The sequence below is a fragment of the Parasteatoda tepidariorum genome, chromosome 3, assembly GCF_043381705.1.
Source record: "Parasteatoda tepidariorum isolate YZ-2023 chromosome 3, CAS_Ptep_4.0, whole genome shotgun sequence".
In the NCBI taxonomy this organism is placed as follows: Eukaryota; Metazoa; Arthropoda; class Arachnida; order Araneae; family Theridiidae; genus Parasteatoda; species Parasteatoda tepidariorum.
In genome coordinates, this window is record NC_092206.1 from 1983503 (window position 1) to 2009410 (window position 25908).

General features: G+C 31.8%; 1 protein-coding gene across 2 annotated transcripts in view; it reads right to left on the bottom strand.

The window, feature by feature from the left end:
* Positions 1 to 9545: 9545 nt before the first annotated feature.
* LOC107439767 (uncharacterized) overlaps positions 9546 to 25908 on the bottom strand; it is a 159263-nt gene continuing 142900 nt past the window's right edge. For both annotated transcript variants that reach the window (XM_043051795.2, XM_043051794.2), the window contains 8 exons: positions 22088 to 22294; positions 20757 to 20821; positions 20617 to 20673; positions 16576 to 16677; positions 15080 to 15250; positions 13879 to 14019; positions 12018 to 12096; positions 9546 to 10512 (listed from right to left, as the gene is read on the bottom strand). In XM_043051795.2, the coding sequence (XP_042907729.1) occupies positions 10363 to 10512; positions 12018 to 12096; positions 13879 to 14019; positions 15080 to 15250; positions 16576 to 16677; positions 20617 to 20673; positions 20757 to 20821; positions 22088 to 22294 (972 nt within the window). In that variant the 3' untranslated portion in view covers positions 9546 to 10362. The remainder of the gene's footprint in view (positions 10513 to 12017; positions 12097 to 13878; positions 14020 to 15079; positions 15251 to 16575; positions 16678 to 20616; positions 20674 to 20756; positions 20822 to 22087; positions 22295 to 25908) is intronic.

The window sequence follows — 25908 nt, forward strand, 5'->3', positions numbered from 1 at the left end:
TTTCTTCATATGTCTATAATTTTTCTTTGTTTTATTCTTCATTTTGAACTTCTCTAATGAGTTCTGTTTACTTGCAGCTTAAGCGCAATAAATGAAACTTATTGTTTATATTGTTTATATAAATTTTTCACGGGTAGTAAAGGCTGACTATTTGACTATTTTATGAAAATGCAAATTACTTCAAAAGTTCTTGAGCAGAAAAATTTCACGCATATATAAATTAAAGTGACACAAAATGCATTTCACCCAACATAATAGGGAACCCTTTCAAAGGAAACACTTTCTCTCTGCATTCTATTCAAAGCCATTTTAAATGTAAAAAAGCAATTTTCATATTCAAGTCTAGTTTGGGTGTATATAGGGGGGAAAAAGGAAAAATTTGGCGGACAAGAAAATACTATTTGCATCAAAAGAAAAAACATTTTAAAAAAGCTTTTAACATCCGGGAAATGGAATGGAATGTTAGATCTGAAATAAGTCGTCGCTAACCAATCACTTATAATAGTGTTATTGCCAAGGGCCGTTTTTAATTAAAAATGAGCCTTTTTAATAAACAAAAACATTTTATGAGACTCTTTCTTATTTAATTATGATTTCATTTGGAAAGATATAGTTATTAAATAAATTAAATTCAGCTTAATTTCCTTTTTTGATTAAAAAAAAGTAGATCGAATCTTCTTATTCGCATGAAAAACAAATTCCTGAGTTTATTAAAAACGTAACTTCAATTAAATATTCTCTCTGGGGATGACTGAATTCAGAGAAAAATAATTTGAAAATGTATTCTTCTAACTAGTATTTTTTTAATAAGTTCAAGCTTGTGTAAAACAATTTAAATGGAATGAACTAAATAATGCAGTTTTAATTAGTAGTTTGACTATTTTGATTTAATAAAACGACTGAAATTTAAATGAATCCTCCAGGAAAAAGTCATTAAACGAATATTTGATTCCAAGTTTTTTTTATTGAAAGCGCATTTCATAGAAAAGTATATTTTGGATTCATCAAATTATTTTGTTGGAGGGGATAAGATATCGAATAGAAAAACGTTCAAACTCATTTTAAAGTAAAACGCGAATAAATTAAACTCTTATTTAGCAAATAAAATAAAATAAAAATAATTTTAGTTTTCCAATTTAGGCTAATATTGACTTGAATGAAAAGAAAACTTGGTTTAACAGAATAGAGTTCTGATTTCCTTTTCATTCATCTGTCAGTAATTTAGTTTATTTGCCCAGAAGACAAGGGAACTCTTGGATCAAGTATTGGGTGGAACTAGCCATCGCAAAGGACTTCTTAACTACTTCCCTTACTAATTTTTTTGAAGAAAAAAAAATGCAAAAAATCAACATATTTTTTTTATTTCATGAATAAATACAAGGAACTAATACAAAACATAATAAACATAATAAAGTTCTACAAACCTGTATGTTACAAAGGGTGGAAAACAGCGAAACACTCTCCCAATTACGCTGACGATAAAATGACTCCAGCCAATCATCCGTCTACCAATGAGGATAATTTTATGTCGGTGCGAGAGACAACTCAAATCGACCAGCCATCTCTGGGACTCGAGTCTGGGTCACCCCATTGGAGCACTCTGTCCCCTCAACCACCGAAGCTCAGGTTAGCGTTTTCAAGAAAATATAGGTTCCACATATCTTAAGCACTTTGCTTAACTTTTTTTTCTCGTTTTTATACCAGATTCGTTTTCATGCCCATTTGGTTCATAACGTACTGACAAGTTATCAAATGTGGCTAGGGAAACCACAAAAACTTTTCAGTGAATTTGTTAGCCAGATAACCTGCTCAAGATTTTTTCATTGAGGTGGAGTAAAAAATTGTTACGACCACCTAGACTTTTGAATAATTCACAGATAAAGGACTTCATGAGCAGGTTTTGTTGCTATTAAGTGTTGACATTTTAACAATTTGTGACAATTTCTAAATTGTGACAGTGTTGATAATTTACAAATAACTGCTTACTTGCCCATAAATGGCCTCCCTATATATTTGGATTCCCGATTTATTGCGTCGAATGATTTGGTCTAATTATTATAATATACTAATATAATGATTGATATAATAAAGGTTCTATATTTATATAATTTATCGTCTAATTTATCCTATCGTCAAATTTATATTATATAACAGGGGTTTCCAACTGGCGGCCCGGGGGCCGCATCTGGCCCGCGAAGCCTTTTTTTTGTGGCCCACGAACTAAAATATATTAGTTGTCATTTTTTTGCGGACAATTTTCGTAAAAAATCAGTATGGGTTTAAAATACTTTTCTCGCTAATAAAAACCTAATTTCTTCGTTTCTGTGAAATTTAGCAAACCAACGGTGCAAAAACGGTGTTTTGCACCCAGGAAAATATTTATTCAAATACAAAAATAATCGTGTATGTAGCTCTACTTTATTTCATTTTTTTGTATTTTGCGAATATAATTCAGCATGTGCATATCAGAAATTTTCTCGAAGAAATTATTCGATTTAACTTTTTGAAACCACTCACTCATTTTGGAAGAAAATATTTACACACACATTTGTAAATTATAAATGTAAATATCTATTCTTTGGTGGTTGCAGTAGACAAATCTCAATTTTCTCATTGAATATTTTGTGCGCTACTATGTAAGTTTTAATACCAACCTTTTTAAAGTTTTATATTTTTACAATTAGATATCTTTTGNATAGGTGCACATTAAAGTTAGTGTAGCCCGAATTTTTATGATTTATTTAATATTTTTAAAAATATTATTAATAACAATTAAATATTTTTAAAAATCTACTTTTTATTTTAATTAGCAATTCAATACTTTTGTTTTGTACAACTTATTAAAATTCTGACAGTAGTATTTAATGTTCCTTCAAACATAAAAAGTCCTTCATAAAATTTTGATAAAGTTGTGCCCCCCCCCCATTTGATTTGTGTTGTTAATTGTGGCCCGGGGCCTCATATAAGTTGGAAACCCCTGTTATATAAACCTAGAGTTTATCATGAAGTTTCTGTTGCTGAAAGAGATACTTCAAAATATCAGAATGCAAACAAATTATTAAAAGAGAACTTCTCTCGTTGCGTAATTCTAAGTTATCATCTCGTAATTTGTTTTCACTTGTACATTTTAAAGTTTTATTTTCAGTATCTGAAACTTAAATCTCCACTTTAATGGAGAATTCGAAAAAAAAAATACGTTTTCGACATTTTATTTTGACAATCAATTCAAGCGAGAAAAATAAACGCTTGAAAGTTTTATATTTTGGAAATGCGTTCAATTTAATCTTTACATAGAAAGAGAACGTTGCCAAAAGAACTCTTCTCTATTTCTGAATGACTTTTAAGAAATCTTACTTTTTTCAGTTTTTCATTTCGCTTTTCGTAAGTCTTTTGAAATTGAAGATGATTAATTATTGAACGCATTCAATGAAATTATTTTAAAAGTTATTTTATTTCGTCTGAAAACCAGAAACGTGTATTTTTTTTCTTCAGCTGAATGTTTTTTTAAAAAAATAAGAAGTTGTTTACTCTGAGATAGGCCTTTATCCTTGAAAATTACTTGAGCTTTTGTATCAATTTAAAATGTGCTTAGATTTGCGATGGTATAAATACTAAGAAGGGAGTTTCTTTTCATTTGAAAGGAATGGTAATCATCTTGTTTTAAAATAGAGCTATTTTTCAAATGCGACTAGTTACCATTTGCAATGCAAGATGCGAAATGGCTTTTGTTTCTTTAAAAAAATAAATCAAAATTAAAAAAATCTTGAATAGATTTATTGTAGATAAATATTTGTTAAATTTTCTTCTGAGTCAACTATTAGTACATGTCGGATGAATATTAAAAAAGGTATTGACGGTGAAGTTTCAATGCACAGAATTACTTTTATTTAACTCTTCTGCATTTTCTAAGAATATAAAGGTCAAAATAAATACACAGTAAAATCTCGCTACAACAATATTTTGGAGACTGAAAAAATATATTCTTGTAGAGGGATATATTATTATATCGAAGGCCTACATACTTTGGGGACACAATAAGATTTTTTTAAAATTTCAATGTTGTACATGCATTAACTATAAATCTATTTATATATTATACAAAAATTTATTTTGCAGAGTGGTAATTATGGTTAAATATGGAATCAGATAGGAATATGACATCTGTGACTTCTGAAGACAGAGATTCTCAACCTGTGGGGAGCGCCCCCTAGGGCGGCGCGAACACACTAGAGGGGTGGCGAAAATATTATTTAAAAAAATTGATTAACTGATTGAAAAGAAAGCACACATACGCATAGAAAACATAATACATTTCGACTGATTTAACAACTTAGTGAAGTAAAAAAAACTTATGAAAAAAAACTTATGCCATGGCTAAGCTTTGAGGATTTTTCGAATTTTCTGATTAAATCTGTGTGGCTGAAGTTGTCTTTCTTGCAAAATCTAACACCTATCTCTAATACATATCTCATATACTTTTAATTGTAAAATAAAATTTCCTTTAATTTATTGTACAATTTCACAATTGTAGCTTTTGCCCATAAGGTGGCCCATGTATTAAAATCACTTACTCAAATCATCTTTAGAAAAGGCACTTGGACTGGCAAAAATTTTTTTTATATATATATATATATAATTTACATTGATAGTTCTTGCGTGACGTCACTAGCGATTCTTTTCAGTTAACGCATTAAAATAAATCAAGAGTTACTGAGTTAATTCTTTCGAAAGAGTTCACTAACCATAACTAGTAGGTAAGAGTTAACACTAACCATATTGGAGTTAACTAGCCTAACCCATAACTAGTATAAAAATACCCAATTTAAGAAAATACCAGAATCTATCACAAAAACAAATTATCTTTTGGTTTCACCACTTGTCGTGAAGTTTATGAATTCTTCTTCATCAATTGAGAGTCCTTCGGGAGTCTTATGAAATACATCCCTAACCCACTCTTAACTTGCTATCAGTTTGTCGTGAGCAAGAAAATAATAGTTATTTTTAATTATTTGCCAGCATGGCTAAATGATTTTCAAAGGTTACAAAAACAAATTTGAAATGTTCTTCTTTAGCCTTGTAAGTTTTACTACAATCATCCACATTTGCAAACATTATTAGGCTTTTTTGCTTTAAATTTCTGCTCCACAATCCAATTTTCTACAAAAGGCATTAACTTTATTACTCGAATCCAACATATGTGTATTTACTCCTTGGAGTAGAAGATTCTAGTTATTTAATTTCTTGAATGCGTCTGCCAAGTAGCTCAATTTCATTACAAATAAATCATCGCGAAAATTCTCGGCTTCCGATCTGTTTTCTTCTTCTAAGAAACTGGCAATTTCTTTCCTTAATTCATAAACACGTTTCAAAAATTTCCCACGTGATAACCATCTTGCCTCGTAATAAAATAGTAACGCTGAATGTACTGAACCCATGTGGGAAAAGATTCTCGATTTCAGGGGTCTCATTTCCATATAATTTACTACGGTTACAACCGTAGTTAACGCAATATTCAGATCAGGACTCATTTCTTTCGAAGCCAAAGCTTCTCTGTAGTTCATGCAATGCGTCCAGACGCACTGAGGCGATTTTTGTTTTACAAGTGCTTGTATACTTTGGAATCTTCCTGACATTGAACGAACACCATCGGTGCATATTCCAATGCAATTTTTTCATTCTATATTTGCCTCGTATATAAAATTATTTAAAATAGCAAATAATGAGAGTGCTATTGTTTTGATTTCTATTGGTTTGCAGAAAAGTAGTTATTCTACTACTGACATATCACGAAATCAAACATAGGCAAATAAACTTTATGACTATCGGTTGCTTCATCGAGCTGTATTGAAAATAATTTGTCACGCAACTTAGAAAAAACACTGTACATTTTCAGTTATATCACCAATTCGACGAGCAATAGTATCATTTGAAAGAGGTATGAACTGCAATTGTTTTGAAAAATTATCATCTAACGTAGTTTCCACTATCTCAATTGCTGCTGGCAAAATAAGTTCTTCTGCACCAATAGTGTGGAGTATTTTACGTCTGGCTATTCTATATAAAACTTTGTAAGATGCAATTAAAGTTTTTTTTTATGCACAGACATAGCTTCTGTAGAAAATGATTTTTGCTTTTTATATGATTTTAATTTTAATTCGAAGAGTTCTCCCGGTTTGTTGACGTACTCACTATGAAGCTTTTCCAAATGTCGTTTAAGTTTATTAGGTTTCATGCTGTCTTCGGCCAACATTTTTGAGCAAATGATACACAGGGGCCTTTCTTCTTCATTTACTTCAGAACTGGTAAACCCAAAATTTAAGTATTCTTGAAAATATTTTCGTTATTTTATTTTTGGAACCACGCTCGTCTGTGTACTTGTTGATGTTTGACCATCGTCTAATTCTCACTTACTTCTGCTTAAAAATTTATCCATGAGTCTACATAAATCTGCTGCCGTGAATATTTAATACGGTGAATTGCAATTAACTAGAAACAATAATTAATAGCAATTAACTATACCATACACATTCACGATACATTCGATAGTGATAGAAGGATCAACTTGAATGAGACTAGCTGGAATTTAAACTTGCGTTATCGAACATTTTCCTTCTTCCTATCAGAAAACATATGCTCTGCGTATGTTCGAGACGCCATCGGTGGTGCGGATTCCTTTCCACAAACATTACTTTTTTTTTCATTGTTCAGTCATGCTTCTGTTTTATTTCTTTTATTATTCAAAAAAATGTATTCTCTGTTTCTAAATTTAGCTCACCCCTTCTAGGTTAACTTTCATTAACGAATTTTTCTACTTTAATATTATTTTAACGTTACCTTCCTGTTTGTCTTTCCTTTCAAACATAATATTTAAATTTTCCTCGCTTTCATTGGCTTCATCTGTTCAAAGCAACCTTGGCAAAATGCAAGACGTGATTTTTTCCCAACGTTGACTCGCTTTTACTTTTGTTTTGGCAGTTAGTTAAAAATATTTTATAAACAGAAGCAAAAATACCAATATACATTATTGTAGTACGTATTGTAAGAGCGGGGGGAGAGATGAGCATTATGATTGAAAACTGTGCCGCCTAATACTGAAAGGTTGAGAAACGCTGCCTTAAAAGATAAGGGAGACAATTCGAAGAATGGATGCTCTTGGGGTGGTCTATGTACATGGAGGATAGGGTATTGAGATCTGAATACAAAAGCCATTCACTGTAGTGAAAAGAAATGAAATAAGTACATAATCAGCAGTGAGACTTCTCTTGTCAGAAATGACCAGGAAAAAATTGGCAAAATATGATAAAATAAGATTTTTTTGCATTATTTGAAAACCAATAATAAATGGAGAAAATGGAGGTCGAAATTTGAAGAGAAAAATCGTTTTACAGGAGTTTATTGCTTCAGAGAATATTGCAATATTGAGAGGTAAATAACATTAATTCATATGCAAGTTCATCGGGACCACGAAACATTAATGTAATAGTTGGAGTTATTGTTGTATCGGATATCGTAGTTGCGAGAGTACATTTTATATGATTTTTGTTTATACGAGACAATTACATATAATATTTTATATACATTCACAGAGCGTGTTCTTATAGAATTTTACTTCTAGTAGTAGTTTAAAAATAAATAAATAACTAAAACAATAAAGCAATTATTATAGCTTTGAAAGAAAAAAAATCTTGATTATTTCGGCTTTCAGCAGTTTCCTAAAATATAATTTGAAAGTATCTTTTTTTTTTTAAATTATAGCACAAAATATAAATAAATATCCTTTCAAAACCAATATCAATCAAGTAAAGAACATTTTTAAAAGGTAATGAAGGACAGGCTTAGTTCCTTGGGAAAAAGCAGTTTTTTAATAAATTGTACGTTTCCTCCTTGGAGGAGAAAGGTTTTCCAAAAAAAATAAATAAACAAATCTGAATGCATAATCACATCGAAGCACACAATTGAAACTTAATTTCTACAATACGGTATTCAGTCAGGCCATAAAACAACAAATCACAAGCCAAACTACAATCTGGTGAGCCAGCCTTTCAACAATAATAATAGCTCATAAAAATTTTAATACCCACTCACCAGATCATTCAGGAATCTACTTATTAATACTAATAACGCCCAAATCTCATGGATTAAAGCTCATAATTACAACAACGATGGAAACGAGCAAAACAGATAACTTAGCTAAAGAGGCAATTAATAAGGGTTCAACATCAACATTCAAACTACAAATTAAAAAGGCCTGGCATCATCACAAATCGAGAATATTAATCAGAGAAATCTCATTCAAACCTTTAGAATGGAATAGGCAGTTAATTCTCTTTTTTTTTAGAGAGCATGCCCCCTCTCTTTAAAGCGTATCTAAAACGCTTCTGCCTATCTACTGACAACGCTTGTGCCAGTGGAGAGAAACAGTGTGGCACTATGCAATAGAATCTCCACTTACCACTTTAAACAACCAAAGGTAGAATTCCTCATAGTCTGGAAAATATATCCTCATAGCCTAATAGAAAAATCTTTTCTTTCCAATCTTCGTTTTTTTATCTTTTTTTTTTTAAATTTGCATTTGTTTTCTTCTTCTTTTTTTTTTGGTGCTATTATCTATTTTTTTTCCTCTTCTTTCTACCTTTCTTGTCTTCAACCTTAACCGATAAATGCCCCTTTGGGAGAATAGGAGTGAGGTTAAATATTGGTGTGTGTGTGTGCTCTTGTTCAGACGACATTTTGGAGCTTTTCAATGAATGTTTTGCTATAACCTTGGTCAAGGCTATACAAAGCCAAGGCTATAACAAAGCAAAAGTGTTCCAAAACCCATTAGAAAAAAAATTACAATTATTGAAAAAGATTATTTGAAAACTATATCTTTATTATAAAACTTGAAATTGAAAACTTGCTCGCAAACAGAATTGTGCGAAGCAACACATCAAGAAATTATGAAATCTAATCCTATTTTTAAATCAAAATCTCTGTTGAAAATTTTGTCCCGCAGTGGACAGATCGTAAAGACACGGTTCCCAGTAGAACACCGAAGTATCACTGACTGCTCTCAGTAAGCGGGTGGGTGACCACTTTGATCAGTCTGCGTAGGGACCGCGGGTGCGCGGTATCGGTTCTCTGCCGTAAAGTGCTGGAGTTCGCGCGCAGGTCGTTGGGCTACCATAGCAAAGGAACCATCCTCTCTGCAGAGGATCAAAATTACGATGGCACGTCTTAGGATCATCCTCAAGGATGTGTCCCAGACCGTCGCCAATAGCCCATTGTGCAGCTTTAGTGTGGCGCAAATGAAAAACGTACCTAGCTGTTTTACTGAACGGGAATAACGCTTTTGTTTCGTTAAACAGCTATTCACTGAAAAGCTCCAACATAAATGCAATGCATGAAGTATAACATTAATTCGATTCTAGCCTGATTCATGTAGGAGCTGACAGTGAAAATAAAAGGGGGCACCCCCTCACCCACCCCCAAAGCTAAGTGCGTAATAAACATAAACGCATTTGATATTAATTAAAAAACAATCAATAAATTAGTGTTATTTATAATTAATTTTTTCAAAAATGTTTATTAGTTTGATTCCAAAACATTAATATTATATACACATGACAGAAAGTTTGTTCATAGACATCAATGACTTTGATACGTTAAATGTCAAATTGTCGCGTTAAAAATACAATTCTGTAGCTTAAAGGTGTTTCATTTTATAAACACATTCATTAAACTATTTTTTATACATGAAACAAACACTTGAAATAACTTGGAAATAGAAAGAAAAAAATATGAAGAAAACAAAAAGAAATAATTTTTTTTGGTAACGTCTGCTGACGTCATCTAATCACTTGAGTTAAAAAAAACATTGAACTTCTTTAATGACAGACATTTGGAATGAGTATAGGAAGCATAAATTTTTTTTCTTCACAGATCGTTAAAAAAAAATGGCGTGTACTCTGACCTGGTGTTTTTGGAGCGCTCTTTGAATTATCACAGCCGAAAAAGTCCTTTGGTCGTAAATAAACTACTTTGAATGGAATAAAAAAAATTTGAAAATAAACTTAATTTATAAACTAAAAAAATTCATTCCAAAGCTACTGGTTTTAAATTGTAATTTTTTCTTCAAAATAAAACATTTATTCGAACAATAAATTTTGAAAACGAGAATCGGATCAGCGCAGTTTAATCAATACGGTCAAACAAAATCTAGTAAGAATGTTCTCTAACGTTCTAAAAATTGAGAAATGAATTTTATTATTCTTAAAAAAATTTAACTTTCCCTGATGTTATCCGGACAAAATTATTTAAAATAAGTTGATAACAGAAATATAATTAAATAATGCCTCTGAAATTTGGATCAAAAGTTGAGCTTCATATCACAAGAGACTGCATTGTGTTCACCCAATCTTTTAAAGTTTCCTCATATTTCTCAGACCAGTTGATGGCACTCTGTATCTCTTCCATACATCCACTCATTACAAAGTCATTAATCATAGGAATTCGCTTCAAAAATCCAACAAACTGAAACACAAGCATTCATTAGAGCATCTGGCTAAATTATTAGACGTTATCATATATATATATATGTTACGGCCAAAGCCGGAAGTCCGGCCATTTCGCACTTTGGCCATACCTCTCGGCCAAAATGCGATGTAATCGAAACGATCAGTGAATCTTCTACTTTGGCGGCCATTTCGCGAAGTGGCCACAATATTCCAGCCAAAACGCGATGTGCTCACTCAAGAATGCTCAGTTGGCGGCGCATCTGCAATTCCGGCGGGAATGTGCCACGTGGCGACATTTTTGTCTGCTGCTACAACTTTTTTAATATCTTTTGTATTTCTAATAACTTTTACTTTGCAGGGAAAAAATGTACTGATATGTTTTTTCACGTACCGGGTGGTAAGGTGGGACCACAATTATTTAATATTTGTTTTATTAAAAAGTTAATTTTCTAATATTACCCCTTTTGTTTTCTTTTTTAATTTAAAAATATAAATCTTCTAATTTAAAAATATAAAAAATAGACAAGTTTTTGAATTAAAATTTAAAAAATTTAATTTTTTACTTTGTCTCAAATGGCCACATCCCCCCGCAGCTTGTAATTTTTAAAGAATGAAGTTATGGTTATACGGAGCCAGTAATACCTGCCAATAATTTTTTCTTCCAACTTTGACTGATCCTCCCATGCCACTTCGCGATCTGGCCGGCCAATTCTCGAAATCAAGAAAAGATCGGACATTGGCCAACTAATTTACAGCGTTCTTAGCCATTTCGCGATTTGGCCGGCCAATTCGCGAAGTGGCCGAATTCGGGCTTTGGCCGTAACATATATATATATATATATATTAGATTATGATGTTTTTATTCACTGTTTACTGTTTTGTGTTCTGTAGATATTTATATCAATAGAATTTTTAAGTGCGTCAAATAAAAATTGTTCATGTAACGTAAATTCCATGATGAATAAACTATGTTACCGTACCGTATACAAAAATACAGGCATTCTGATTGGCTTAATTGAGCCATCGTAATTGTGTAAATTTAGCTGAATTCCGCCCTAATATCAACAAGGATAAGAATTTTTCACAGCTAGATGACAAAGTTAGCAATCAGAAAGCTGCATTCAGCATGGTAGACATAGAATTGTCAGAAAATCAATAAAATTGACAGAACGATATCTTTTCTGACCAGTGGAGGGGGGGGGGCTTTAATAGCTATTTTAGCTTCTTGTCAATTTTCTTGTTATCTCTCTATAACGAAAAATTTAAATACCTCCATAAAGTTCTTCACTACTAAAGTAGTGAAGCAAAGGGGGGCCCCAACGAAGTTTTTGCCCCGGGCCCTAATTAGGCTAAGTCGGGCCCTGTGTGTATGTTTAATAATTGCGTCGTCTTATTTTAATGTATCAGAGCATTACTGGAAGTACTTTTGTAAATAGAAATATTCTCCTAAGAGAATGGCTGGTTTTCCTTGAATACTGTTGTAGCATTAAATGAAAAAAGGAATAAAATTATTTTACTTACTTCGCCTAAATAACTCAATGTTTTGAAGTTATCACAAAATACCGATATTCCAACAGTAGGGCTGTTGCTGGCTTCTAACCTGAGGAAGATTTTTAATTTAGGTTCTTCTCTTTAGAATAGATAGAACTTAAAAATAGTTCCGAGAATCAATTTATTTAATAATCTGGTTGCATGCATAAAATTATTTGTGTAAAATGCCGAGAAAAAGTAGCAAAACAGTATGTGAATAAAATGGGAAGAGGTACTTATAAAATTTTCATTAAGAATTTCTCATCGAGCTTTCAATTAAAATAATCAATTTCAAGAAATTTTATATATTTATTTCATTCTTCATATGAAACATTTCAAAACACAGTCACCCCGGTATAGTGAACCTTCGAGGGATCGAAATTTCGGTTCACTATAGCCGGGAGTTTATTATATCCGTACTGCACGGCTCGAAAAAACACCCGTCCGCCCGTCCTCGGCGGTCAAAAATTCCCTGCGGACAACAAATATCTCGAATCCGACGTCCGCGCGGACTGCCATTTTTCCATTAATATTCGTGATACATTTTCAATTTTTGTTATCTTACAAGAGTCTAGCGCAGAGGTTCCCAAACTTTTTTTTCTCGTGGACCACTTTCAAAGTTTTACTATTTTCGGTAGACCCCCTGCTGCTACATTTCTACTGTATTCCCAAAACTCCTAAGAAATATCGCCCTAAATTGGGGGTGCTAAGAAGGGGGGAAAAGTAGCACATTTTCTTGTGTCCTATTTATTAAAATAATACTTGTGGTTATACAAAATTATAAACATTTATTATTACAAAAAATCAACAATGAACACAGAAATGTAAATCAACAATAAAAAATAGTCATACTTTTAATGAGACTGATGCACTTNCTAATTCATTGTGCAATTTATATAAATGTTTGTAATAAATAAGAGAAAATTATATTTGTATTTATTTAGAAGCTACGGGTTAGTTTCAAAGGAGGACGGGTACATTGTTGGACAAGCCGTCCTCGGGGACGGGTAAAATTTCTGACTTTCTTCGAGCCCTGCCGTACTGCAAACAATGTTGACTAACATTTCCGAACTGTTCCTTTATTACACATTATTTAAATAAATGTCCCACAAAAAGAATTACAAAAATGATTAAAAAATAATAGGTAGTAACAAAAAAAAGTGTTAACTTTTATTTTTCACGACTCTTCGTCTTGCGTGCAAAAAATTTACTGGTGGGATGGGAAACTGAGATAGAAGAAGCAAACACGAAAAAAATACTTATCCACTCAATAGATGGTTTTAAAAATCGGTATATGTATTTTATGTAGAAATTTCAAAATTACCAAAAAAAGAAAAAATCAGTCAAAGACATAAAAAAGTTCGGGGGAGAACATTTCGGGGGTGCACGGGAGAGAACATTTTTTTTTATTTAAATTCATACAATAAAATAAAATCATGCATTATTTAATCTTTGTACTAAATTTGATGCTTTATTTTTTAAAATCATTGACTTAACACTTTATTTTTTAAACCCAATAACAACGCTTTATTTTTTTAAAAAACCGCGAAGCTTTAAACTAATTTTTTTTTTTTTACAAATTTAGTAAAGTTTCAAAAAGGATAAAAGATTTATAACATATCATTACCCAATATAAAAGAAAATGTCTTGAGCATTGTCGTCTTTCCTAATAAACCACCGAAAGAAATAATTCTTACTTAGACAGAAAAGCGAGCTGATAGAATTTCAGTCATGATTTGTAACTTAAAACTAGAATGAGGCAATAATTTTTTTTTTATCACCGTTATTAGAACTTGTTATTATGAAGTAAACCAAATTTAGAAAAAAAACGATTGTGAAGTAGAGAGGATACCTGTTTAGGATGATTAGCCAATGACTCTTTGCATAGTTCCAAAGAATAGGTAGGGCGATTGGATTATCCCCCAATCCTTGAAAGAGAGCTCGAATCAAACTGACATCGAGATTGGGATGCCACATCATAACATCGAGAGTCCTATAAAATAAAAAAAAATATGTTAGTGTGGTGGACATAGCTAAAATTGGAACGCAAAGTGGGAAGGCCAGTTTTATAAGTAAAAAAGTGTTTTTTAACACTAAACATACTATAACCGATCAAATGACCGTTTAAGAACTTTTGCGTCGAAAATGCGCTTATCATCTTATCCCTTTTGCACATTTGATTTCATGACTTTTTCTAACAATTGTATACAGTTAATAATCTATTATTATTTTTTTTTTAATATTTTGTTTGTTTCAAATGATACGTGCCGTGTACCTATTTCTACGACAACCGATCATTTGACCTGGAAGACAATTTATTGCTTTATAAGGTTATCGAATCAGAAATGACGATGTAATGCATGTTCAACCTATTGCATTCGATGAGTTGCACATATCTGCAAAGACTGGTGCGTAGCGAGTTCAATCAGAATAACTGCTAATTCAAATTTCAAGAAAGTACCTATAATTTTAGATTAGCATTTTTGTGTCAGAAAAAGTGACAAAAACTAAATGTTTTGGTAAGTAACTTATATTTTATTTTGATAGCTTTACTTCATTTCTAACTAACTGTTTTCACACAGTTTTTACTCAGAACAATGTCGGGACAGCACAAAATATTAAAAGAAATAATATTAATTATAAGAATTATATTTCTTACATATTCTCATAATTATGAGAATTATAGAAATACAATAATAATTCGAAGAAATATGTTTGCGGAAAATGCACAATGGAAACACCCTGTATATTTAAAAAATGCGTTGAGCAAAGGAATAAAAAATTCTTATTATTTGTGTTTGCAACACATAAAAATTGGCAATATACAATTTTGTCAAATTATAATAAAGTTTTTTTTTAGTTTATTTCCTTCCTAACATCCATATTTCATACATTTGATCAAGAAACATAAAATCCTGTTATTTGACCAGCTATGGTAAAAATAGGTATAGATTAAGTGTTGCTATGTTTAGTGTTAAAAAAAAAACAGAACTATTAAATTTTCGGAAGGGCGTTTTCTTTTCATGAAAAAAGAATATAGAAAGTTATTTTACTTGGAGATGAGGGAAGGATCGGTGAAGGCAACGAGTCCTTCTGCCAATAGAAGTTTCTCATCGTATGAAGTTTCATTATCAATGAACTCTTCGTATAGAAACTGCCAGAGAGTCTCATTACCGTAATGAGGTACAGCCACTTTAAAGATGAATGAGAGATCAGCCGATGTGCTGTCAATAAAAAATATAAGAATCGGTGCATAAAAATGTGAGCAAGAAAGTCAAAATGAGTTATGTTGGCTTCAGTGCGATTCATGATGGTCCAATATCATTTGATGAACACCATCATGCAGCATTTTCCATGATGCCTTCCTGATTTTCTATATGCCAACATCTTTCCATGATGGAAAATGCTACTTTAATACTATGATGGTTAATCATCGAGAGAAGTTGGATTCTTATGGACCAACAGTCCATGATCCGTAATGGTTCCAATTATACATTTCCATGATGGTTTTAATGGGAATTCTTGTTGGTTCACAGGAATATACAAATTTGTCTTTTTTTTTTTCAATGCTGGACCATCATAAATCGGTCCGAATTTCTACATTGGGGTGATGGTTACTTATGTTGGTGACTATCAAAAAACATAGTGGTTCATGATAGAATTATTGATGGTTGCTATCCAAACTAGGTTGGTCCATTCAATGGAAAACCATCAAAACTTTTGACTTGAGAATCAATGTTGAAAACGTTGGCACGATACGGGGATAATTTTGAAATCATATCTAATCAAGCATGCATTTTTTTCTAAATGAAAATAGACAACTTAAATATTTGGCATTTGTATTCATTCAATTTGTGGAAATGACTTTGCTTTAGAAATATCGTGAAACGTAGAAAAAATTATTGAAATTAAACATATTCAAAGTGAAAAATGTATTTTTCGTAATATATCGATAGGTTAGTAAACAAATGAATGCAATATTTTGAGTTTTAAAGATTGCAAACGTTATGCTAATCACTCTATTCATTTAGTTAGTTAGTTAGTTTAGTTTAGTTAGACTAATTATTCATTTAGTTAGAGTTTTACTAAATCCATTGCTGGATAAAAAGAAATTGAAATTAAGTGCAATTGCGTTTTTCTTTATAACTATTTATCACTATTTAAACACTGATTAACACCTAGAAGAGTTTTAAAAGTCAACCTCATTAAAATTTGAAATGAGTTTAAAGCTTTCCATAATTAAAAACAAGGAATAAAATAAACTTCCATTCCATTTTGTGAAGCCTTTCGCTTATAATTTCTTAGTTTTACTGTTGCCTAATGTTGGACCGCCACAGAGTGTCTGACCTATAGTTAGGACTATAATCCATTGTTCTGATTTCCTCCAATATCAACGTTTAGGAAAATAACCACAGATGACTAAATCCAACAGTTTATTTTAAAATTTGTCTAAAATGTTTGGAACATCTAAACGAAACACTAGGTGCAAGTATTTCTTCTTATAAGCTAAATAAGACATGCCCAAAGAGAGAGATATAAAAGCTTTTACTTTTGTTTAAGCATCCACAGCTGCAACTCTTGATGCATTGTGTGAAGACATTTTTGGTTGCCAGTTCTGCAGGCTAAGTCAACAATGGTTGGTACAAATTCCCTGAGAAAATAAACATTTTTACATAACTCTTTTTTTTCCAGGTAAACATTTAGTGATAAAAATACTACTACCTTATTTAGGTAAAGAGTTAGAGATAATATGTCAAGTACTTTTAATAATAATAATTAAATGTGTTAGGTAAACTGATTTATTTATGAGTCAAAAATGCTAATGAAGTTCTGAAATGAATTTGATCTATTGGATTAATGCTGCTATTTATTACGCTCTTTTGTGTTTTTTCCTCTTTAGGGACTACATAGATGATATTATTTTAAACAGCTTTTTCAATGTTCCAAAAATTGAATTTCACATTGAAAATAAATCCCATTCGTAAAAATTATAGATTTTTGTTTATGGTTAGAAGTCCTGGCCCGATAGCTAATTTGCAATCTAGCGGCCTTTAACGATTCCTTTTTGGTTGTTGCTGTCGTCTGCCATAAAGGCAAAGGGGCTGCCCCTTTTCTTGCTTTCCAGTGGGGCCAACTATGGCCAAAAATTCGACTTTTGCCACACACGTATGTCACACACTGCTTGTAGAGCGGACCCATTCATACACCTATTCATTCACCCACAAATCGTAATTTTGACCTGAACCAGAAAACGATCAATCTCCAATTCAGGACCATCAGAAGTATAATTTGTTATAGGAACATGGAGAACTTTGTGACCCGACAGATTTAACGTGCACCAGTCACCACTAACTACTTCTGTCCTCGGCTGGTGGAGTTCGAACTATCCCGACTCATTCCTTTTTGGTTGTATGCAATTATAATGCAAGCTTTTAAAATTTGTCTCCTAAACTAAAAAAGTCTTTTATTTAGGAAAGTTCAAACAGGTCATAGTGTTGGATGCAAGCTTTTAAGATTTGTTTCCTAAACTAAAAAAGTCCTTTATTTAGGAAAAGGTCAAACAGGTCATCGTGTTGGGAGGGAAAACGAATATTCTTGAAACCTCCCGTTTGTTTGAAACGCAAGTGTGATTTTTATTTACAATACACTGAGATTATTAATAATAAGGGAACTATTTGAGAGAATTTATGGCCTCAATCGGTTATTGTCAAGCTTCATAGGTAATTATTACTAATGAAATGACCGATTAATATGTGACCATTGGTCATTTACCAAAAGATGCAATTATTAAAGCTTGTTTTAGTAGTTTGATCGTGACAAAGTTAAAATGACATAAATTTATTAACATCTCTGATAAGAGATTAGGGGATAGAGCGTTCGCCTTTCAATGAGGCGAACCAGTGATGGCTTTTCGATACTAATTCCGCATCCAGCTTGTACCGACCACACTGCTGACGCAAGACATCCTATACTGTAGACGAATCATGGGTCCCCCTTGCCGTCGGATTAATCGTAGGAGGTTTTCGTGGTCTTCCTCTCCACGTAACGCAAATGCGGGTTAGTTCCATCAAAATGTCTTACACGAAGGTAAAATTCTCTAAATACTTGGCTCAGGAGTTCCCTTGTCTTCTGAGTTGGGTTCAAAATGACCAGACTAGTCGTAAACCGAAAATTGTCAGCAGTTCAATGACGGATATAAAACATATCTGATAAAACTAAACTGCTGTTTGTAGAAAATGCAACACCATGAAGGAATCATCAGANTTAGAGTCCCCTTGCCGTCGGATTAATCGTAGGAGGTTTTCGTGGTCTTCCTCTCCACGTAACGCAAATGTGGGTTAGTTCCATCAAAAAGTCTTACACGAAGGCAAAATTCTCTCAATACTTGGCCCAGGAGTTCTCTTGTCTTCTGAGTTGGGTTCAAAATGACCAGACTAGTCGTAAACCGAAAATTGTCAGCAGTTCAATGACGGATATAAAACATGTCTGATAAAACTATTATAAAGACAAATTATAATTATTAAATAAATATATATTTATTGATAGTTCGTCAGAAAATTGATCTTCTAGTGTTTAGCGTGACTGTGAATACAAATTGTAATAAAAACAAGCTTTACTAAAAATATTACTTTTCGATTAAAATTTATCTTTTAAAAATAGTTAAAGACAGTTGTTAGAATCTTTAAACATGGTAGCTCATAACAAAATAAAAAAATATAGGTGTGAAAAACTTCAAAGGTATAAGTGCAAATTACTTTCAGAATTAGTCCATTTAAATAAAATGTACAGATACATTTAATAAAAATTTATCACCACTCTTTTTTAAAAATTGCGTTTTATAAAAATTCTAAATCACTCTCTTTTTTGCAGATTTGTTGAAATAATTGAAACAAACTTAATGTGGGTCTCATAAATTTTGCAACTTCAAACCATTTCTTTCAAAATAATGTCAACATAAAACAAGTAATATAAAATAAAAATTTAAGTCAATTCCTACATAGGTCAATAAAGACCTTTTTATTAAATAATTGCAATTTTTTCCTCAAGTTTGAAACTAAAATTAATTAATCTAATTTAATGAATGAGTTAATATTTGAAGAAAAAAAAAACTGTATTAACATCAAGTTATCATCCACTACAAGGTTTAAAAAAACGTATTTGAACTTGAATGGATTTATAAAAAGTATTTTATGAACAATTGATTAAAATTTGAACAAGATATAGGAAGAGTGTGAACTAATGGTAGTCATTGGAAAAAAAGCACGTGGTAACAGACAACTGTAAAAGTATAACTTTAGTGACGTGGGCCACACGTGCTACCACGTCATGTTCTTGATTGAATTTATCTGACATTGCGAATTTCAAATAATTAAATACTTGAATATGAACTATTTTCTTTTGTTCAAATAGAGCTAAAAGTTAGAAATCTCTGATTTTATTTTTAAAATATGAGAAAACTGAATCCCTTGTAGTTAAATTTAAAACAATGAGGGGCCTCCCTGGCCGAGCAGTATTGTGGGGGATTTATTTATAGACTATGTCAACCTTCATCTGTCAAAAGGTATGCATCTATCATGATAAAATAAAGTTAACATGTCTTATATACTAGTGATTTGTTATTTAACATTTGTAGTGGTAGTTACGCCACATTACTCCCCTTCCAGAATTTTATCTGTGATAGAATTCGATGAACAATTACCACTAGTTGATTAATGCTGTTTATTTATTAACTTCAATTTTTGCTCATTATAATTTTTTTTAAATTTTTTTTTCTTCCAAGCATTTTGCTCCTTATTTTTTCTTTTTTTTTTATAGCTTTTCGCTATTTTTTCCCATCATTTTTTTTATAGCTTTTCGCTATTATTTTTTTTTCTAGCATTTCGCTCATTATTATTTATTAACCGGGAGACTTTATTTACTTCACCGGGTTTCTCTTTCTTTTTTTTTTCTGAGCAGTATATTTTTTTAGCAAATCAACTGTTTTTAATGTGGATTCATCCATCAATATTGACAATTTCTTATCACGTCCGGGTCACCAATGTGGGGGATTTATTTATAGACTATGTCAAGCTTCATCTATCAAAAGGTACCTCATGATAGAATCAAGTTAACATGTCTTATAGACTAGTGATTTGTTATTTAACATTTGTAGTGGTAGTTACGCCACAGTATCATCCGTTAAACACAGTGTGACGCGTGTAGGTGGCGGGTTCGAATCCCGTCGTAACCCTGGATGTATTCTTTGTGATGTCCTTCTCTAAATTGTTCTGTCTGTCCTTCCACTTGACAGAGGCTTATAAGCCTAAATTGAGGAAATAAGCCTGCAAATGTATGTAATTTCAATAAAACCATGACTAAATCTTTACCCATCAGAAAACTCCATTTCGTTTTATGCTCATCCCTATTTAATGAATGATTGAAGAAACTGTATTAACATCACGTGTTCTCCATTACAAGTTCAAAAAAAAAAAATCATTTGAATTTGAGTGGATAAATAAAAAGTTTTTTATTCATTTATTTTACTATAAAATTTTTAAATTCTGAACAAGATATGATGAGAGCGTGAATTGAAAAAAAGGGTCACGCTTACAGATCCGGGTATGTGTAAGAACAACTTCCAAGGCTTGTTTTTCTGTTTTGGAAATAACTGGAAAAAGAAAAGAAGACTATCAATTTTTATGAATTCCATTAAAAGCAGCGGGCAAAAATTCGATCAGTTATTCTTTTTACCTTTTGCTTCCTGTATTCCAGACATATTCCTCGTAAAGGTCATAAGTCAATCTTTGAACGTATTCCTATAAAATAAAAGTAGTTTGATTAAGAAATAAATAGAACGATTTCAGAAAGATCTCTAGTTTTGAGTACAGTGATATTGGTGTATAATAATGAGATTAGTCAAGTACAATAGCACATAAATATTAGGGGTAATTATGAGATCAACTTAAAAATCTCGAAATTCTTTTGAGTAAAATCATTAATGACGCATTTAAAAAAATTAATGTTTTTATAAATTTAAATCATTGATGTTTTCATAACATGAAATTCTAAACAAATCATATGCAGCATAATTTAAATGAATAATTATATACAAGTTTACTTTTATCTCTGCTGACATTTATTATTCTAGCAGAAAAAAATATTGACAAATGAAAGACATGCCAAGTATAAATTCTAGTTCGAATATTTTTAAATAAAATATGCAAGAATTTTAATGAATAAATGCAATCAGTGATTTCTTGAAACTTCTGGACCTTGGATTACCGGAAACTTCCGGATCGCTATTAGTGAGAAATCAGGAAATCCTTATCTTTTTCGGAGCACAATCATCCCTGATATAAATTAACAGCAGCAGGATAAATTTCAAAATAATCCAATTGAAATTAAAACTTATTGAATAAGAAATTAAAAAAAAATATTACGGCATATTTATTTGACTTTTAACCTTAAACAAAAAATTCTTAATCTTAATTATCACCTGATAATTCTTAATTATTAGGTGATCATTATACTTTTACAGGCTATACGGCTTTATTGTTTTTACTCGGATAAAACCGGTGTGCATTCCTTTGAGTTCCTGCTTCAATTGGTTAAGATTGTAATGAAATACGTTTAAAATAAATACAAATAGGAAGTATAAAAAAAATCTCCTGAATAAAATTCCATTACATGTATGTTTAACTATAAAAGTATGTGTCTATAAACTCGTACAAAACATGCCATTTTTGAAGTCGAGTAATTGAGTCGAGTAATTGGGTCGAATTATTGTAATTACTAATATAATACCTGATGCAATAAATATTCTATATTTATATAACATGTCGCCTAATTTATCCTATTGTCAAATTTATATTATATATCGTCAAGTGTAACCCATATTAACCCATTATATATAGTCAAATTTAACTCCAAATTGAACCCAAATTAACTGGACGTAAATTAGTGCAAACCGGTTTCAGTCGTACGAAAACAATACAGCTTTATAGTGTCATCTGATAATTAAGATTTTACATAGAATCTTAGAGGGCGTCTAATAATTTGGGCAGACAGTGTATACATTATACTTTGAGCATGGTGACTGTTTGCGATGTTCCCTGAAGCATCCTCAGGAAGTAGATGAAGTGATCCCTGAGTAGTGTCCAGGGTAGAGCTTCTCTTTCTCTCCTCAGGTACTTGGTGAGTTCCATGGGAACGTCGTAAGTCAATCGATCTGTCTCTGCCAGCAAGAATGCGTCATGCAGCACATTGTAGCGATCAGTCGTACTCAACTCCTGCACTCAAAAATATAAAAAGACTCTGCATATCTGGCAAGACATTTTACAATTTAAACTTTCAAAACATTTTTTTTAAAAATCAGTTTACCATATAAAGTCCTTTAACCAATTTAACTCCGATCACCAGCTTTATTGAAAAGCAAAAGAATATTTTGTAACCGTCGTTGAACACAAGACCCAATTTTGGGTTTATCGTTCAACTTCGTAGCCTTGGCATTTTAAACCCAATCCTGAAGAGAAGGGAAATCCTGGATCAAATATTGGGAGAAATTTGAATTCGTGGAAGACTTTTTTGATGGAACTAACCTGCATTTGCGTTACATGAAGAGGAAGAACATGATAACCTTCCACGGTTAGCCTCGCGGCAAAGGGACTCTAACCCATTATCCGTCTACCACTGATGATATTTCACGTTTGCACTGTGGTCGGTACAAGCCGTATTCCAGTCATCACCGGGATTCGAACCTCATTGGAAGGCAAACGCTCTATTCCCTGAGAAGCCATCGTTGCTCAACATAAGAATATGGAAACTTGGTTCTTTCTAAATAACAGCGATTAAAAAATATTTTGGGAAATTTTAAGGAGTTGAACACTTTTCTGTTTTAACATCGCCATTCATTTGCAGCTGAAATTTTCTTTTTAAATGTTAATTTTCGAAGAAATATTACGCGCACGAAATGTCAATCTGAATTGAAATTGCATAATTTCTGTCTCTATATTCAATTTATTACTGTATTTATTTTTGAAAATTTTTTAAAAATTAAATTCATTCACAAAGTCAAAGCGTTGTTTTGTTCACGAGCCCTTGATTTAGATAAATCTCTCTGAGTTCAATGTTTGTTTCAAATGATATAACATTGTTTCTCCGAAGAATCTGCAGTCCCAAGTCAAATTTTTTGATGGTTTTTTTATAGATGGATCAAAATAATCTTCATGGTGACCATCAATAATTCCATCATGAACCATTATGCTTTTTGTAATAATCAATACAAGTAACCATCACCCTAATGTAGGACTGATTTATGATGCTCCAACATAAGAATAGCAACTTGTTTTGATGGTTTGTTCATATTGAACCATCACGAATTTCCATCATAGTATCTTGGAAATCAAATGTCGGAACGATCGTGAACCACCATCACCCCAATGTAAGAATTTGGACTGCTTTATGATGGTCTAACCTAAATATTTGTTTTGGTGGTATATTCCTGAAAACTAACAAGAATTGCCATTAAACCATCATGGAATTGTATGGATGGAACCATCGTGGAGTGTTGGTCCAAGAAAATCAAACTTATCTTGATGGTTAACGATCATAGTATTTAAGAATCATTTTCCATCATAAAACGATGGAATTTTGCTGGCATATCAAAATTCATGAACGCGTGATGGAAAATGTTGGATGATGGTGACCTTCAAATGATGTTGGACCATCATGAATCACACTGAAACCAACAATTAAAATGACTTGATAGGAACCATCATGAGTTTTGACTTCGGGTCAAATTAAATAACGCTTACGAGATTTTCTATTTTTATTGTTATCATATCTACAATAATTTATTGTTAAGAGTCCCGTATTATTTATGAAAAGTGCGAAGAAACGATCGAATTTTTCATAATTTCAAGCAAACATCTCCCAGAGAGATGGCTTCCACTGATTACAGTTGTACACATCCGTTAGAATCCAATACCTCCTAGAAGTAGAAAGGCCTCAGCACGGATCAATTTAGTAGTCCGATGTGACGAAGTTAACTGCGCAGTAGACGAACAATAAGAAAGATGTCATTACGTTAGGGGTACTAAGCTGCGCAGTGGTTGAAAATACAAAATATAACATTACGTTTGGACTACTAAGAGATATTTATGGTAACCCGTGCTGAGACCTGTTCTTTCTAGGAGGTGTTGTAGAATCCCCTCCCTCTTCATGTAACGAAAAAAATCCACCTAGAAGGATAATTTCTCTCAATGCAGGAGATTCTTTGTCTTCAGGGTTAGGTTCAAAATTACAAGGAATTGAACATGGATTGTCTCAATCAAAGGTCAGCTGTTCAATGTCGGTTTTAAAATGAAATAAAGCTACATAGTATGAAATTGAAAATTATTCTATTGTCAAAATAATTGAAGATTTTGATGACGAGGCTGGTGATATTTTTTTATCTAACTGGAAATTATTAAATTGTTTTTAATCAAATATCATACCTAGATTCATTGTCCCAGAAAATAAGATAGAATTTAAACATAAATTAATGTTCAAAGCAATGCATCTGAGCAATATATTACATAAAATAAAACTTTAACAAATATGTGATACATTCAAAGAAAATATTATTTTAAATAAGAACATGTCAAAAAGATGTCTTTTCAAGACATAATTTAGGAGTTTTCTTTTCCATAGCATATTTTACATATTCAAAATAAAGAAGTTTCATGATTTTAAGCATAAAATTTGAGCGTGTAAAATATTATTTATAAAAATAAGTCAATATTTTTATTCTTTAACAAATCAAAGAGAATATATTTTATGGTGTGTGACATCAAAATCGTCGTTCATGATTGGTTAAATCTCATAGCGCGACTTCAATATTTTTATCCCTTGTCAAATATTTTAAAGCCAAAAATTAACTCTTCTAAGCTTAAACGTATAAATAGCGTTTATTTGATAGTTTTTTTAGAAAATAGTTGTAATATTTCCTAATTTGTAGAAAAGACATTTTTTGAGCAAGAATTTATTTATTATTCACACCACTAGTGGAAGAATTTATTTTAATTACATTAAGTTCTTTTTCTTCGAATAGACGCATTCATTGTCATTGAAGAATACTGTAGTGATTGACTTTAAAAACAAAATTTGAACATCAAATAATACATTTTAAAGAAAAATTATTTTGGACATCAAATCAAAATGCACGATTAATACTCAAATATTAAATGAAGTGGGAACAAAATACAGTAAAACCTCGCTCAATCAATATTTTGGAGATCAAATAAATATAGTATTGTTGTTGAGGGATATATTATTATATCGAGAGCCTACATACTTTGGGGACACAAAAAGATTTTTTTTTAAATTTTAACGTTATATATGCATTAACTATAAATCTATTTATATATTATATAAAAATTTAATTTGCAGAGTGGTAATTATGGTTATACAGGGTGATTCTAAAAAGATGGGTAATTTTAGGAAGTGATAGTACACACCCAATCAAATAATTTTTATCAAAGAATGCAGGGTCGAAAAAAAAACGCAAAGGTGCTGGCTCATTTAGAAAGTTGTTTGATGCAAACGTGAAAGCTCCATTCCTGTTGCGAGTTACTGCGGTGCGTTACTTGTCGCCAAGCTTTCGGCCGCAGCAGGGAAAGTTCGTGATATGCCTGGTGTGTTTCAGAATATTCGCCTATCTTTTCTTCGCCGTTGTACTGCGTGCATAGCCGCTGCCGGCCACTTATTGTAATCACATGCCATTAAATTTGCTTTTATAACTTAACTTCATCGTTCTTTGTGTGTTTTTGCCTCATATACGAACATAAACTTTGACGCTCTGTAGCGGTTTTCCGTTTTGTTTTCAACCATGCATTCTTTGATAAAAAATGTTTGCTTGGGAGTG